Genomic DNA, 16446 nt, shown 5'->3' on the forward strand with positions numbered 1-16446 from the left:
TTCTCCATGAAAGCTACTGTATCAGCAAGAACATTACAGAAACTGTTTTTAGATTGTTCATACTCTGTACCTGGTGACCTTATAGTCACAGCTGGTTGAAGTGATATTGCAGTACATAACTCATTTAATAATCTCTGTATCCCGAAAGCTATAAATGCTCTTTTTGAAGATTCAAATTTCCTTAACAGTTTCTCTCTTTAGAAACTAGAACAACTCAATCAGTATCCAGATTTCAACAACTACCTGATTTTTGTTCTCACGAAGTTGAAGTCTGAAGGTAAGTTCTTGAGATAGTGACTGTTTATTTTACTTATTTTTGCTTTTTTTTATTTTATGTTATTTAGCTTCAAAGAAATAAAAAGCTGGTGCCTCTAGGCAGTTTTCTAGTTAGTTGAATCATGTAGAACTCATTTATCCTCTCAGGAGGCTCTGTGGGGAGAAAGTCTGATGAATTTTTGGTACTTGTAGTTTTACCCTTAGAATGTATTCCGTTATAAATGTCCTGTCAGATCTTCCCAGAAGTGCTGGAGCATCATACCTCTGTTGGACTGCAGTTAAATTGTGGAATAACTGTGATCAATCATGACTATGTATGTTATAAAACATGCTACTAAGTTCAGTTACATTAACAATCTTCCTAGTAATGAGACTGCTAAATACTTCGAAGAATACATACTAAAGTTGTCCAAAGATGTCTGTCATGATCTTCATTCTGAAGTTTTAATTGTAGTAAAATACAGTTAGAAATTAACTGGCTATTAAACTGTTGTTTTATTCTTATAAATGTTAGTACAAGCTGTATATGGCATAGTGTGTAGCTTCTATCAGTTGGTAAATTCAGACAATTCCTTGGTAGTGATCAGGGTGTGTGAAAGATTGTAATTTCAGTATATTATAGCTACCAGCTTGAGATGTCTTTGACAGAGAAAAGAAATTTGTTTCAAGATCTGTTTTACCACATCTGTCTTCTTTGCATGTGTTTGTAATCATTATGTTTGATTATTTGGGTTGTTTTCTAAGGTTTTTTCCCTTAGTGTTCTGCTACTAGTGATGGCGGCCTACATGATGTTCTGGGACTGTAGGCTGGCAGGCAATGGCAAAAGATTTTATTATAAACAAACTTGTTCTTTTTATCTACTTTTTCTCTGTCCACACGCTAATATAATATATGTCACTGGTTAAGTGTTCTTGTTCACACATCTGTATCTCATCACTAATTGGTCTCTAGCTTCCATGCACGTGCCCCATCTTGTCTCCTGACAGGTCACCGGCATCTCTTCTCATGTCCAAACACATTCCTCTACCTGCAACTGTTTTTTTTCTCTTTCTCACACTTTTCTTCCTTAATGATGTTTTACTTGTTCCTTTGCCAGGCCACAGCTGTAGCTCAAGGTCAAAGCTGCCTTACTACAACCAATGCTTTTTCTGCCTTTCAGTGTTTCATATTGTGGTTTCTGAATACTTGTTTTTTACCTTTTGAATTAGATTTTATTATGTGTTGCTCTGTAACATTCAAAAATTGGCAAGAACATTTGTCTTAGGTTTTAACCAGTTTTGGTTGTTCTGTCAGCTTACTTTGGGAGGAGAGAAACAGAGAGGAAGATGAAAATATATTTTCCTGTTTCAAGGCTGGAGTATATCCCAGTGTTTTTGTTTATTCTATATAGGAAGTCACTTGGTTATCTGTAAGGCCCTGGGGAAGTACCTTGAGTTTGAGAGAGAGAGTTTTCAACACCAGGGTCAGCCGGGATACTGAATCTTTAAGAAAGGAGCCAGTATAGATACACCATGTACTTTATCAGAAAAATAACAAGCAGAGCAAGTCCAGTAGTGGGATATGGAGTCTGTACAAAGCATGTGACAAGAAAGGTGCTTCACTTTTTTTTTTTGTCCTTGAATTTGTTTTGTGACACCTACACAATTTGCTACTTTGCCCTTCTTCGTCCACCATATGGTTTTGCTAATTTATCTGTAAATGAAAATATATGCACTGTTTGTGTAGCTATTCCTTTTTGGTTTGGAAGGTAAAAAACCTCACAGATAATGTAGTGACACAGCCCTGCCCTTAGTGTTGGTTTTGTGGTTTTTCTTCTCCTGGTCCCCTGAACTGAGCTCAGAATCTGGTGGTCTTCTGTATTCTGTTAATAATTTGTCTTCTGGAGTGCGTGCATATTGCTTTTTCTTCTCAGATCATTTTGTGTGTTTCATGCATGGTTGACTGAAATATGTCCATTGTCATTCACTGGGACATGGTTAGTTTTGCACAGTTTCTGTAAAGATTTGCATTCATCTCTCTCTCCCCTGTCCGTGAGGCTCTCAGTGGGACCTAGGCTAATGGGAAAATATTGAGACAAATGGTCTCAATATGATGGTCTTGATACTTTGTACTGGCCTGTATAACTGCAGTTATGAATCCTGTTGCAGTTATACAAAGCTTTTGTGATTGTGCTTTAGCGACTGACTCTTCACCCTATCCAAACATGGGAACTCTAGAATTTGGTCTCAGTGGAGTGTTATCTCAGTGGATTGGTTGATTATGGCCTGGTTTAGGGCTATTACAGTCAAGAATCAGAGTCCTTGAGATGATCTTTTACTCTGAAGGTGAATGAGCAGGAATCAAGAACACTGCTTTAGTACTATTTTTGTCATAGGCTTTAAGGATGGTCTTTTAAGTTTATTTCCAAAATACTTTGGATTTTTGTAAACCATTTCAAGATAGAGCAGTGCCTCTGCAATTCTTGATCTTGTTCATGTGATGAGTTAGTCATTCAGAGTACCTTACTGTACATGAAACATTACCATGGAGACAGCTCCTGTTCCCACCCCACTCCCTCCCCTCCTTCTCCCTGCCAAGTTTTTGTTTCAGCAGAATTCTTCCCAGATGGTAATTTATGTTCTGGTAATCCTGATACTAATAACTCATGTAGTTTTGCACATAGAATTTGAAACAGCTTTTTTTAAGCTATTACTGGGATCTGAAGTGGTCTTATGTGTTTGATATGAATGTTTTATGCTGAGTCTGAAATTTAAACTTCATCTGTACAGCAGGTTTCATGAGTCCATTCCATTATGTACTTTCTTGGCCTGGTGGTATTGAAAGATCTTTGAAGCTAAGCAAGAAAAAGACTTTTTTGTGAGGTCAGGTGTTAATTTGCCAGCTACGCATTTCAGGAAGGTATCTTTGAGTGGGATTAATCTAGAAAAGTGGTTCAGGAGCCTTAACTGTTAAATTAAAAGAAAAGCTCCCCTACCACTCCCCCCCATTACAATCACCACACTTTAATGTCACCATTAAATATACAAAAAAAATTGTCAAGCAGTGAATCTGATTGCATCACCATTCAGAAGTCATCAGATTAGTGTGCCCTTATAGTATACCATACTGCATACCATGTATAGTGTCCTACTTAAACAGTAGCAAACCATTTTTTCTTTGAAGTTCAGATATATGAAAAATTACAAAAAGAGTTTTACTAATCAATGCATAAAGTAATTGAGGTGCATAAATATCTCAAGGGAAAAATAGAGTCAAAGAATATGCTGAGTTGGAAGGGACCCACAAGGATCATTGAGTCCAAGTCCTGGCCTTGCCTAGGACAGCCTCAAAAACCATACCATGTGTCTGAAAGCATTGTCCAGACGCTCCTTGAACTCTGTCAGGCTTGGTGCTGTGACCAATCCCTGGGGAACCTGTTCCAGTGCCCAACCACCCTCTGGGGGAAGAATGTTTTTCTCATCTCTAGCCTAAACCTCCCCTGACATGACTTCAGGCCATTCCCTCTGGTCCTGTCACTGGTCACCACAGAGAAGAGATCAGTGCCTGCCCCTCCTCTTCCCCTCATGAGGAAGTTGTAGACTGCAGTGAGGTCTCCCTGCAGTCTCCTCTTCTCCAGGCTGAACAGACCAAGTGACCTCAGCTGCTCCTCATACAGCTTCCTCTAAAGGCCCTTCACCATCTTCATTGCCCTCCTTTGGACACTCTCTAATAGCTCAATATCTTTCTTACATTGTGGTGCCCAAAATTGTCACAATATTCAAGGTGAGGCTGCCCCAGTGCAGAGCGGAGCAGGACAATCCCCTCCCTCGACCGACTGATGATGCTTTCCCTGATGCCCCCCCGGACACGGTCGGCCCTCCTGGCTGCTGACTCATATTCAACTTGCCATTGACCAGGACTCACATGCCTGTCTGTGGGGCTGCTCTCCAGCCTCTTGTTCCCCAGTCTGTACTTACCTCCCAGGGTTGCCCCATCCCAGGTGCAGAATCTGGAATTTATTAAACTTCAATTTAGTAATTGTCCATCCCTCCAACTTATCTTGGTGTCTCTGCAGGGCCTCCCTGCCATTGAAGGAGTCAGCAGCTCCTCCCAGTTTGGCAAACTTGCTTAGTTTACCTATTAGGAGATAATTATTTTATCAGATCACTAAAAATTCCATGGTTTTCCCCAATATGCTGGCTAATTATTCCTTTGCATGCTTCTGTAGGGATATTGTAGTGCAGGTTTAAGGAAAAGGCTTTTCCTAATAGATTATTTGTTTAAAGTCTTGAAAGAAAATTAGTTGGGTTGTGGATTGTGTTGTGTAGTTCAGTGCTTCTGGGATGCTTTCCTGAAGCTCCGTATTCTGAACATCCAGAATCAGGAGTATGGGATCTCCATTATTGTTTCTTTCCCTGTCCCTGAAGCCCATACTAGGAAAGCATTGCTACGTCATTATCTGAGGCTCAGCTACTCTTAGGTAATGTCTGGTTTGGCCTTCAAATAAATCTTTAGGGGTAAGTTGGAGGTATTTAGCTAGCTATTTCAAGCCATTCCTTATTGTGTCTTACAAGCTGAATATAGTCTACTGCAATGTGTATTTCTTTGAATGCTTTTTTAAAAATCAAACTTTCTTACTCAGTGATGTTTGGTGGTTTTCTCGTGTCAAACCTTAGTGTACTTAAAATGCCAGTATCAAGCATTCCTATGGAGTGTTTTCCTACAGAAAGGGAAAGTGTTGCTGGTGTTTCTAAAGGCACTTCTGTTCACCAAGCAGTATTTAATTCAATGCAGTTCTGATGTGCCTCCTGCTTGAAAGGCTATGTGCTGATCTGATTTGGTCTGTGATGGCTCCTGGGGAGCAATATCACCATCTCTTTCTAGATTTTCAGAAAGCATACTTGCTGTGAGGCCTTAGGATGATAAAACCATTTCAGTGTGTTTGTTAGCTTGTAGTGCTGGGCCAGGTGCAATTGGATAGCTGACCACTTTCATGAAGCCAAATCTGGCCTAATAAAGGAATGCACATTACCACTTCTCATGTACAGATTAAAACACCTTTCCTTTAATGTCAGAAGGGAGTGAAACCCAGAAAAAAACCCCAAATACTTTTAATATTACTGATAGTAGTACCCCCAGTATTTTTACCAGCTACAGAACTGAGTTTGTTTACTGTCTACAGAAAACGCACATCTTGATTCCACAGTTTGATGCTAATAATAGGCTAAGCATTACTCCTGCTTTTGCAAAGCATTTTAAACTCCTTTCTTCTCCTTCAGTAATGACATAATTCTCTCCCTTCAGAACTGCATGAAGCTCAGGTACTCAGCTTTGCCTTCTGCTTTGAATAGGCATTCAGGAACAACTGTGCTATGACAGTTACGTAATCATCAAAAAATGATAGAATGGTTTGGGTTGAAAGGGACAGTAAAGATTAGTTCCAACTCCTCCGCCATGGGCAGGGATGCATGCAGCTCATTACATCACATTACTCAGGGCCTATCCAACCCAACCTTGAACACTTCCAGGGATGGGGCATGCACCACCACCTCTCTGGGCAACCTATTCTAATCTCTCACTATCCTCTGAGTAAAGAATCTCTTTCTAGCATCTAATCTTTTAGTTTAAAAACATTCTTCCTGTCCTATCACTGTCTGCCAGTGGAAGAAATCACTCTCCCTCTTTTGAGTACTGAAAGGCTACAGCTGAGTAAAGAGAAAGCCTTCTCTTCTCCAGGCTGAACAAACCCAGTTCTCTCAGCCTTTCCATATAGAATAGGTGCTCCATCCCTGTAACCATCTCGGGGGCCTTCCTCTGGCCTTGCTTCAACAGGTTGATGCCCTTCCTATGCTGGGAACCCCAGAGCTGGATGCAGTGCTCCAGGTGGGGTCTCGCTAGAGCAGCGTGGAGGGGTGGAATCACCTCCCTCGACCTGCTGCCCACACTGCCTTTGATGCAGCCCAGGATGTGTTTGGCTTTATGGGCAGTGAGCACACATTGTTGAGTCATGTCCCATGACCACTTTTTATCTGTAAGAACCTCCAAGTCCTTCTCTGCAGGACTGCTCTCAATGGCTTCTTCTCCCAGTCTGTATTCGTATCTGGGATTGCCCTGACCCAGGTGCAGCAACTCCACTTGAACTTGTTCAGCCTCATGAGGTTCTCGTGGGCCCAATTCTAAACTTGTCCAATTCTCCCGGGATGGCACCCCTTCCTTCTGTTGTGTCAACTGCACCACTCAGATCCATGTCATCTGCAAACCTGAGGAGGTGCTTGATCCCAGATAACAACAGTGACTGCAGTCTGCACTCAGCCATGTAGGGAGTTTATAACAGCTTAGCCTTACAGCGGTGGACTGGGCAACATTACTTTCCAGTGAGGTTCTCTGCTTTATCTGAAGTCTCACATACTGGCTGCTCAAGCAAGTGTAGATTCAACAGGACAAATTTTTATTTTGGTATCTCCAAGGAAAAAGCAGTCACGTAACTTCAAGTGATAGATGATCTTCTCTCAGTCAGTAGATACACTACTGATAAGAGGTAACTCTGGCAAACTGTAAGTCTCATGAGCTTTAAGCATTCCAAAATGGCAAGTGCTCCCAGTTTTCTCATTTTCCTCTCCAGAAAGAAAGGAGGCTGATGAAGTTGTAGGTAGAAACTGAAAACTAAAGAGACTGAAGATGGATTTCTAGTTGCTCAGAAGAGGAAGAGCAGCCTGGTCACACAGCAAAGCTTCTTTTTCACTGGTACTCTTAGCCTTCCTAGTAAGAACTTGCATGTAGCCAAAAAAAAGACTAAAGGATCTAAGTTCCTAAAATAGTAACAAAAATGAAAGATTAAATGTATAAAGGTATATTGAATTAAAAGCAGTCTGTGCTCTCCATTTTATTACTACTAGCTAGTTAGGAAGAACACCTCCACTATTGCCAGAATTATGTTCTGATGTTTACCAGAGTGCAACCTAATACTGATTGAAAATCTGATTCTAGTGTCCAGAAAAGTCCGTCAGAATTAAAAAAAAAAAAAAGGAAATGCACTGAGTATAGCCCTAGGAAGTAAAAAGGAGAAGATTTTCTTTTTATTAATAGTGCATTAAGGGCATATTAGGAGAAGAAGCTTTACTGGCAAGTAAGGATATCAGGGAAACAAAGCAGTCGGGCCATAAAACAAGACTTATACTTGCATGCTACCACACAAGTTTCTCTTAAGCTATACCTATAGAATATAGGCAGAAGGAGAAGTAGTCAAAAATTCCTCTGGGAAGCACCCTATACAGCACCAATGTTGTTAGTGCCCTGTAGCTTGTGTTTCCCAATACTCAGCAGTTTGTACTGGGTTCTGAATGACTCAATTTGATAACACAGCCTTATTTTACTTATCCAAGTAATCCTTCTACTAACAGCTGTTCAAATGACAAATTGTCACATATTTTGATATATATACCATTCACCTTTGATATATTCAGAGAGTGACAAAACTTCTACTCATCTGACCAGGTCATTTCTTCAGATGGATTAATGACTCTAAATATGTATTCTCTCACTGCCAGATGCTGTCTAAGCAAATTCCATTGCAAACCTCATAATTTCCCTTTCCTATGCACTTGACTAAGTGCAAAAGTCCATGTTGTCATCCTCCCCCCGGCCCTCAAAAAGTAAATGCCAAAGACGAGATGACGTTACTTTTAAAATGTTCTCAAACTACAGCCCTGTCCTGCATTTGTTATGTGGTTTGGGACCTTGTAGTGAATCGTGCTTCCATTTTGCTGAATCTGTATTTCTTATTAATGATTCTTCTACTCTTAATAGAATTCTAGCACTGATTTAACTGCTGCAGTAGGAGATGATACATAAAATTACATGAGAGAGGAAAAGTGCTGAGACACCCAGTTTGTGGAGATTTGGTAGAGAAGCTGAAAGTAGGAATGAAACCAGAGGATTAGTTCTTTAAACTTTTCCTGGTTTTGCAAGCCTGTAGAGATGTACAGATTTTGGCATTCTAATTGATGTGTGTTCATTATTAGTTAGAATACAGAATCTTCTATAACTAACTGTAGTTGGTTGACCTGGCTGGATGCCAGGTGCCCGCCAAAGCCGCTCTGTCATTCTCCTCCTCAGCTGGACACGGGAGAGAGAATATAACAAAAGTCTCATGGGTTGAGATAAGGACAGGGAGAGATCACTCACCAATTACTGACTCCGACAAAACAGACTCAACTTGAGGAAATTAGTTCAGCTTATTACCAGTCAGCTGCGTTATAGATGGTGTGTCTCCAGGCCTCCCGATTGGAGGCCAGAGTAGACCAGTTATGTTGATCAATATGGCCAAGGCTGAGATGTTGTTTCAGAGAGTCCTTGTATCTCCTCTTTGGGGCTCCTCTCTTGTGGCAGCCGGTGGCAGGTTCACCATAAAGCAAGATCTTAGGGAGGCGGTGATCTTTCAGCTGTCTCCTTTGAGAACGCGTGCAGGATCACTCTCAAGGAGAAAAGACAACACAGAAAGAACTGTGTCTTGCAGAATATACCACCTAAGGAGTCTTTCTGCTGTGCCTTTTGCAATCAGACATGTCTATCTCGTATTGGCCTTTTTAGCCACCAGTGTGCTTGTAACAAATGTGGATAGAGCCTTCCTAAATCTTCGTTTGCGAAGCCCAGCCATGATGATGATGATTACCAATCAAATCAGAGTAAGGTAATGAGAAATAAAGCCAAATCTTAAAAACACCTTTCCTCCCACCCCTCCATTCTTCCAGGGTTTAACTTTACTCCCAGTTTTCTCTACTTCCTGTCCCCCACTGGTGCAGGGGGATGGAAAATGGGGCCTGTTGTTAGTTCATCATATACTGTCTCTGCTGCTCCTTCCTCCTCAGGGGGAGCACTCCTCATATTCATCCCCAGCTCCCGTGTGCAGTGCCTCCCACAGGATACAGTCCCCCACAACCCTTTGAAACCTGAGTCCTTTCCACACACTGCAGTTCTCCACAAGCTGTGCAGTGGGGAACCCTTCCATGGAGTGCAGTCCTTCAGGAACAGACACTGGTCCAGCGTGGGCTTCCCACAGGGTCACAGCCTCCTTCAGGCATCCATCTGCTCTGGCGCTGGGTCCTCCACGGCTGCAGGTGGATGTCTGCTCCCTCCATGGGTTGCAGGGGGACCTGCTGTCTCACCGTGGTCTGCAGGGGAGTCTGCTCCACTGCCTGGAGAATCTCCTGCCCCTTCTTCCTCACTGTCCTTGGTGTCTGCAGGGCTGTTTCTCTCACATATTCTCACCCCTGTCTTCTCTGGCTGCAATTGCTCTTGTGCGGTAACTCTTTTCCCTTCTTAAATCAGAGAATCACAGAATCATAGAATATGCTGAGTTGGAAGGGACCAATCAGGATCATCAAGTCCTACTCCTGGCCTTCCACAGGACAGCCCACGAATCACACCATGTGCATGAAAGCATTGTCCAAACACTTCTTGGACTGACAGGCTTGGTGCAGTGACCAGTTCCCTGAGAAGCCTGTTCCAGTGCTCAACCACCCTCTGGGTGAAAATCGTTTTTCTTATAGCCAGCCTAAATCTCCCCTGGCTCAGTTTCATGCAATTTCCTTCAGTCCTGTCACTGGTCATGAGAGTGAAGAGATCAGCACCTACTTCTTTGCTGTTATCCCAAAGGTGATGCCATGACTGCTGATGGGCTTACCCTTAGCTAGCAGCAGGTCTGTCTTGGAGCTGTTTGTCACTGGCTCTGTTTGACTTGGGGGAAACTTCTGGCAGCTTCTCAGAGAAGCCACCTCTGCATCCCCCACCCCGCTACCAAAACCTTGCCAAATAAACTCAGTGCAATAACCAACAAGTTAATTGTTGATCAGCAGTTCAATACTCTTCCCATATTGTCCACAGTTCACTTTTATTTTCTGTCTTCAGAATCAGAGCTGTTGCTAGTTATTATTCAGTAAATATGCAAAACTCAGCATCAGCAGAACATTTCCAGCTTTGTTTTGGTGCCTTACGGACATTCCTTAGCTTAGGCAATTGTGTTAAATTATTTTCCATGACTCACGAGTCAATTGAGAGCACTGATTAGTTTCAGACTAGTCACTATGGTTCAAGGTCATTGATGTGTTCAGATACACTGAATGTTTTGAAATATCATCACTCCACCCTCTGACATGGTAGTAAACCATATCAGTTTAAGTCAAAAGTGTTATACTTAAAAGTATAGTCTAGAATCAAAAAAAGTAGGAATTTTTGCTGCCAAGAAGCTCATTAAGCTGTTTCTGTATCATATTCTTATATGTTAGGACAGAAGAAATTAACTAATCTTCTGCTTCCTACTACACTGCTGTGGTGGGATCCTTATTTTTTTTTATTTTACCTCTTTTAACAGAGACAGTCTCATTAATGCATCAGAAATCTTCATGTGCAAGTGACACTAGTCACTGTCAATACACATTTTGTATTTGTAGATAGTAAATCCATATCACTACTTGAAACATAGAATGACAGCTTATTTCTGAGAAAGACTTAACAGCTTTAAGATAGAGATTGATAGGCAGTTAAAGTCTCACCCCAATGTTTAATGTTGCCAATATCACAAGAGTAATTCAGCAAAATATAGCCATGCTCATAAATCGTTTTATCACAGCTTGTGAATGGACAAATGCTATTCTCATCTGAGGCGGGTTGACCCTAGCTGGATGCCAGGTACCTACTGAAGCCACTTTCTCACTCTCCCTCTGCAACTGGACAGGAGAGAGAAAAAAACCCAGCTAAGGATTCATGAGTTGAGATAACAGCTGGGAGAGGTCACTTACAGGTTACCTTCATGGGCAAAACATACTCAAAGTGGGGATAGTACTTAAATTTATTACTAACAGGATAAGAACCAAAGAGTGAGAAATAAAACAGTCTTAAAAACACGTTCCCCCCACCCTTCCTTCCTTCCATCTTCTCCCTTTCCCCCCCACCAGTGGTGCAGGGGAAAGGGGAATGGGGGTTTCGGTCAGTTGTTGTTTCTGCCGCTGCTCAGAGAGAGGAGCCCTTCCCCTGCTCCCGTGGGGTCCCTCCCATGGGAGACAATCCTTGATGGACCTCTCCAGTGTGAGTCCATCCCTCAGGCAGCAGTTCTTCTCAAACTGCTGTCCCGTGGGTCACTCCTCCATGGGGTGCAGTCCTCCATGGGTGAGCTGTACCAACGTGAGTCCCCCACAGGGGCCACAAGTCCTACGCAGGAAAAATCTGCTCCAGCGTGGGCTCCTCTCCACGGGCTGCAGGTCTCCAGCAGGACCCTGCTCCATCTTGGGCCTCCCACGGGTTCACAGCCTCCTTCACGCATCCACCTGCTCCAGCAGGGGCTCCTCCATGGGCTGCAGGTGGGTCTCTGCACCCCGATGTTCCTCCATGGGCTGCAGGGGCACAGCTGCTCCACCCCGATCTGCACCACGGGCTGCAGGGTCTCAGCTCCAGCTCCTGGAGCACCTCCTGCCCCTCCTTCTGCACTGACCTTGGTGTCTGCATTGTTGTTGACATGTTCTCACTCTGCTCTTCCCTGGCTGGAATTCTTTCTGTGCCATAACCTTCTGTTCTTAAATATGTTGTCACAGAGGCGTTACTATTACTCCTGATTTGCTTGGCCTTGGCCAGTGGCAGAAAGTCCATCCTGGATCCGGCTGGCATTGGCTCCATGGGACAGGCAGAGATTCTAGCAGCTTCTTACAGAAGCCACCCCTGTAGCCCCCCCCGCTACCAAAACCCAGCCACAGAAACCCACTACATCATCCCAGTTAGTTCATTTAGTAATCTAGCATAGCACAGGAAGGACATGGACGTGTTAGAGCAGGTCCAGCCAGAGGAGGGTCACAAAGATGATCAGGGGGTTGGAGCACCTCTACTATGAGGAAAGGCTGAGAGCTGGCATTGTTCAGCCTGGGAAAGAGGTGGCTTTGGGAAGACCTCACTGCAGCCTTTCAATACTTAATAGAGGACTCGTGAGAAAGACAGGAACAAACTTTTTAGCGGGGACAAGGTGTGATAGGACAAGGTGTAATGATTTTAAACTAAAAGAGAGTTGGAAGGAAGAATAAGGAAGAAATTTTTTAGAACGTGGATGGTAGGACATTGGAACAGGTTGCCCAGAAAAGTTGTGGATGCCCCATCTCTCAAAACATTCAAGGTCAGATTGGACTGGGCTCTGAGCAACCAGGTCTAGTTGAAGATGTCCTTGCCTATGGTGAGGGCATTGGATGAGATAACCTTTAGATGTGCCTTCCACCTCAAACTATTCTATGATTCTAAAGGCATGGTGAAACATAGCTCACGGGGACTTGAGTTACAAAAACCTGTTGCTTTCACATATGCACCCTGTGTCATACAAACCCTCATTAGAGGAAATAGGACTGTTTGAGGGCACACTTTGGTTCTTAAAAGCACTGCAGTAGCCCTAGAATAATTAATATGTGCATTATGTGCATATGCATCCATTTGCTCTGTAAAGCAATTGAAAATTTGCTGAGAACCAAATGATGATTATGTTATATGGTTTTATTATAAAGTGAGGCAATGTGAGAGAGGAATCTTCAACTGATGAACTGTTTTAGCACCGAAGATGATACCAAATGCGAGAGGTCTGCTTCACTTTGCTTCTTTTTCTTGTACTTTAGGTTCTTATCCACTCTCTATACTTCCAGGTTGACTGAGATAGAAGGAGGCAAGACTGTGAGCTTTTTTGATGGCTGAAGCATATAGCTGTCAGAACTAATCATAGAATCTATGAAGATTGAGGAGTGTCTTACTCAGCTCTTAGGCCATCAGCTTGTAATCTTGGTGTTACAGCAAGAACTCCATCCTATGTTACTGTCTTCTGACAGTCCAGCTGTCAAGTTGTTGAACACTCTGGATTCCATAAATACCTTTGTGCAGTTGTATTAGAAGATTTTTTCTCAAACTAAGATTTTGACTATGGTGTGATTTGTTTGGGATTTTTTTAATGCTTGAAAATCAGATTCTGTGCTGCTTCTCTGTCTGAAGTAGTTGGTGTTTGTTTAGCACAAAGTCCTTCTTTGTGATTTCTGCTTGTCACCTCTCAGTATGGTGATAATTGTTTTTGCTTTTTGTTTTTAATCTTTATTCTTGCTTCATTACTTCTTTTTCATTTGTCAGAGATGCAACTTCCACTGTGAATCGCATGGAATCTTTGTTGCAGATAACTGAGATAATCACCTGCTATGAAGAATAGTCTTTTTGTTATCTTGCCTGAAGGACTGGATTAAAGATGTTTCAAGCTGCTGCACACCCTAGGATAGTTCATGAAGGAAAAAAATGGTCCTGAAGTTTCACCTTAATATGACCTTGATTTTTATCTAAACCAACTGACTAATCTGTCTATTTCTGACACAGGGAACTTAATAGTGTATGTATCTCTGCTTGGTTAAATTGAAATTGTTGCCTTATCCATTTTGTAGCTGTAGCCAGGCATTCTAAAAGATTAATGTTTTTCTTTAGTGCACTACTTAGTATTTTCATTCTAGAGTTTATAGTGGCTGATTTAGTGTATTCTAATCAGACTTTGGTTGTCACGCTGATTTCCTTCACCCCACGAAGATACTGATAGTTGATACAGATTTACAGTAACTGTTGTATTTAGTATCTGTGGTTGCTGCTGCTGCTGTTTTGTTGTGGCTTGCAAGGTTTTAAAACGTGGAAATTAAAGAAGTCCCTTGGCTTCTTTTCTCGCCAGGCATAATTTTAAATCATAGTAATAACTGATGGAAGATTGGATTTCTTGAAGATGTCTGTGTACCTATTACTGCATGACAGCTCCGTAAAACAATCAGAGTTTGACGTACTATAGTGGTGTAAGAGTTGATGTGAAGATTTCACTTTTGATTCAGAGACCATGTCAAGCAAACTTGAGACTGATAAAGAGTTCAAGTGATAACTTCTTTCTTTAGGTCAATCTCTACCATATCTTTACTGATTATATCTTTGAAACTTTTTAAACATTTACAAAATTACTTGATTTGACTTGCCAAATAACAATCCTAATACAGCTCACAAATAAGTTCTGTGGTTGGGAAAAGTTTGTCCGTGCATACAGTCTTTAGTATTTTATTTAAAATAATAAACTCTTTCTTCCCTCCTTCTCTGTTCTCCCAGAAAAGTTTCTGGCCCTTGAAATGCAGTACTGTGCAAGTGAAATAAGTTTTAATTTTTACATTATTTAGAAGGTGGTGAGTATTTAAAACAGTAGGTAAAGTTGTAGAATTGTTTCAAATATGTATTCATTGGATGGCTTCATGGTTTATAAACTTACTGAATTCCAAAGACTATACTTGTTTATATATCAATGCATTCATAGTTATGGAGCATTATAACTGATTCTTCTTTAGGAGAACTGAAATATGAACATTAAAAAAAAGATTAAAAATTATGTGATGGCAGTGGTTTTAGCACTCAAAATCAGTTTATAAAAACGAATTTTAGTTTCTGATCAGCCAAACAAACTCCTCACTTCTGAAAAGTGGTATTTCTATGCTAACTAGCACAGACCACATATATAAAGTGTCCAGTGTCTGTCGGTCAGTGCGGTGTACTGAGAGTCTTGGTGTTGTGATGCAGTAACTTTAGTTTGAAAGTACTTTAAATTTGAAAGTTGTATCTCTTATTTTGCTTATCCTTATTTCTGTTAGAATATTAATAGTTTTGAAGGGCTGGAATAGATCCATGTGTAAACTAATTCTTGGCACAAAAGAAGTTTCCTTATTTCACCCAAATCAGCACTTTATACAAAAAAGTCAAACAGGTGATTAAAATGCTGATTAAAAGTAGCTTCCAGTGCTGATAAGGGTTGCTGTAAACTGTGAATTTAAATTTTCTTATACTGTAAACTAACACTTTCTATATAGAACATTCAGATTTCTCTTTCAGCATATTTCAGAACTAATACCAAGTTACTCGTGCCCTTGGTTGAAGAAACAAACATGAATCTGCTCCACTATAAATGAAAAATCTAAGCTACTCTTCTCCAATTCTTCCACTTGGCCCAGTAACTTAGAGAAAGTTCAGTGAAAAGAACTGAAACTGTTGCCTGAACTTAAATTCTTACTCAGTTCAGGTCAATTCTAGCTGCATTTTTCTTATGGTTCACACTGTGTAACACTTACCTGTTAACACTGTTTAAAGATTTTTTTTCCTTCTCTCTCTAATTATTAATTTAATAGATTCAATAGAATAGCTAATTTCTGAAGGAATTACTGTACTTAATTTTCTAAAAAGATTGAGCATTTTATTTCTGTGGGATTAGAGGGTAGCGGTTTTACTACATAGTCCCTACATCATTTCTGTATCTTACTATGGTGAAAGCAGGTTTGTCATCAGTTCCTTACAGTATCAGTGTTGCAGCAAGCTAGTCAGTATAATCAAAATGTCTGTCTTCTGCTAACTAATGTCTTTAATGAGTCTTCTATATCCTGTGACTTCAGATATATTTCTTGCCTATATGTCTATTCAAAACTTTTTCTTAAAATGTAGAGTTAGTAACACTGATATTCTGATATTGAATAAATAGGAAAAGTGTATCACAGAATATGCTGAGTGGGAAAGGACCCACGAGGATCATCAAGTCCAAGTACTGGACCTGCACAGGACACCCCAAGAATCACACCATTTGCCCAAGTTCAAATGCTTCTCGAACTCTGTCAGGTTTAGTGCTGTGACCACTTCCCTGGGGAACCTGTTCCAGCACCCAACCACCCTCTGGGGGAAGAACCTTTTTCTAATATCCAATCTAAACCTCTCCTGACATGACTTCAGGCCATTCCCTCTGGTCTTGTCACTGGTCACCACAGAGGAGAGATCAGTGCCTGCCCTTCCTCTTCCCCTCATGAGGAAGTTGTAGGCTGTGATGAGTTCTCCCCTCAATCTCCTCCAGGCTGAACAGACCAAGTGCCCTCAACCGCTCCTCATACAGCTTCCCCTCAAGGCCCTTCACCATTCTTGTTGCCCTCCTTTGGACACTCCCAATAGCTTTACATATTACTCATGCTGTGGTGCCCCAAAACTGCACACGATATTCAAGGTGAGGCCGCCCCAGTGCAGAGCAGAGCAGGACAATCCCCTCCCTTGACTGACTGGCTATGCTTTGCCTGATGCCCCCCAGGACACAGTTGGCCCTCCTGGCTGCCAGGGCACTGCTGACTCATATTCAACTT

The 16446-nt window shown here is 41.6% G+C and overlaps 1 protein-coding gene across 6 annotated transcripts in view; it reads left to right on the top strand.

Annotated features, from left to right (window-relative positions):
• Nucleotides 1-16446, top strand: part of TNPO1 (transportin 1) — a 72522-nt gene that overhangs the window by 18975 nt on the left and 37101 nt on the right. For all 6 annotated transcript variants that reach the window (XM_027752183.2, XM_039384569.1, XM_039384570.1 and 3 more), the window contains one exon: nucleotides 202-277. In XM_027752183.2, the coding sequence (XP_027607984.1) occupies nucleotides 202-277 (76 nt within the window). The remainder of the gene's footprint in view (nucleotides 1-201; nucleotides 278-16446) is intronic.

Source organism: Pipra filicauda, unplaced genomic scaffold (assembly GCF_003945595.2).
Source record: "Pipra filicauda isolate LSUMZ 115617 unplaced genomic scaffold, ASM394559v2 scaffold35_size7292922_pilon, whole genome shotgun sequence".
Taxonomy (NCBI): domain Eukaryota; kingdom Metazoa; phylum Chordata; class Aves; order Passeriformes; family Pipridae; genus Pipra; species Pipra filicauda.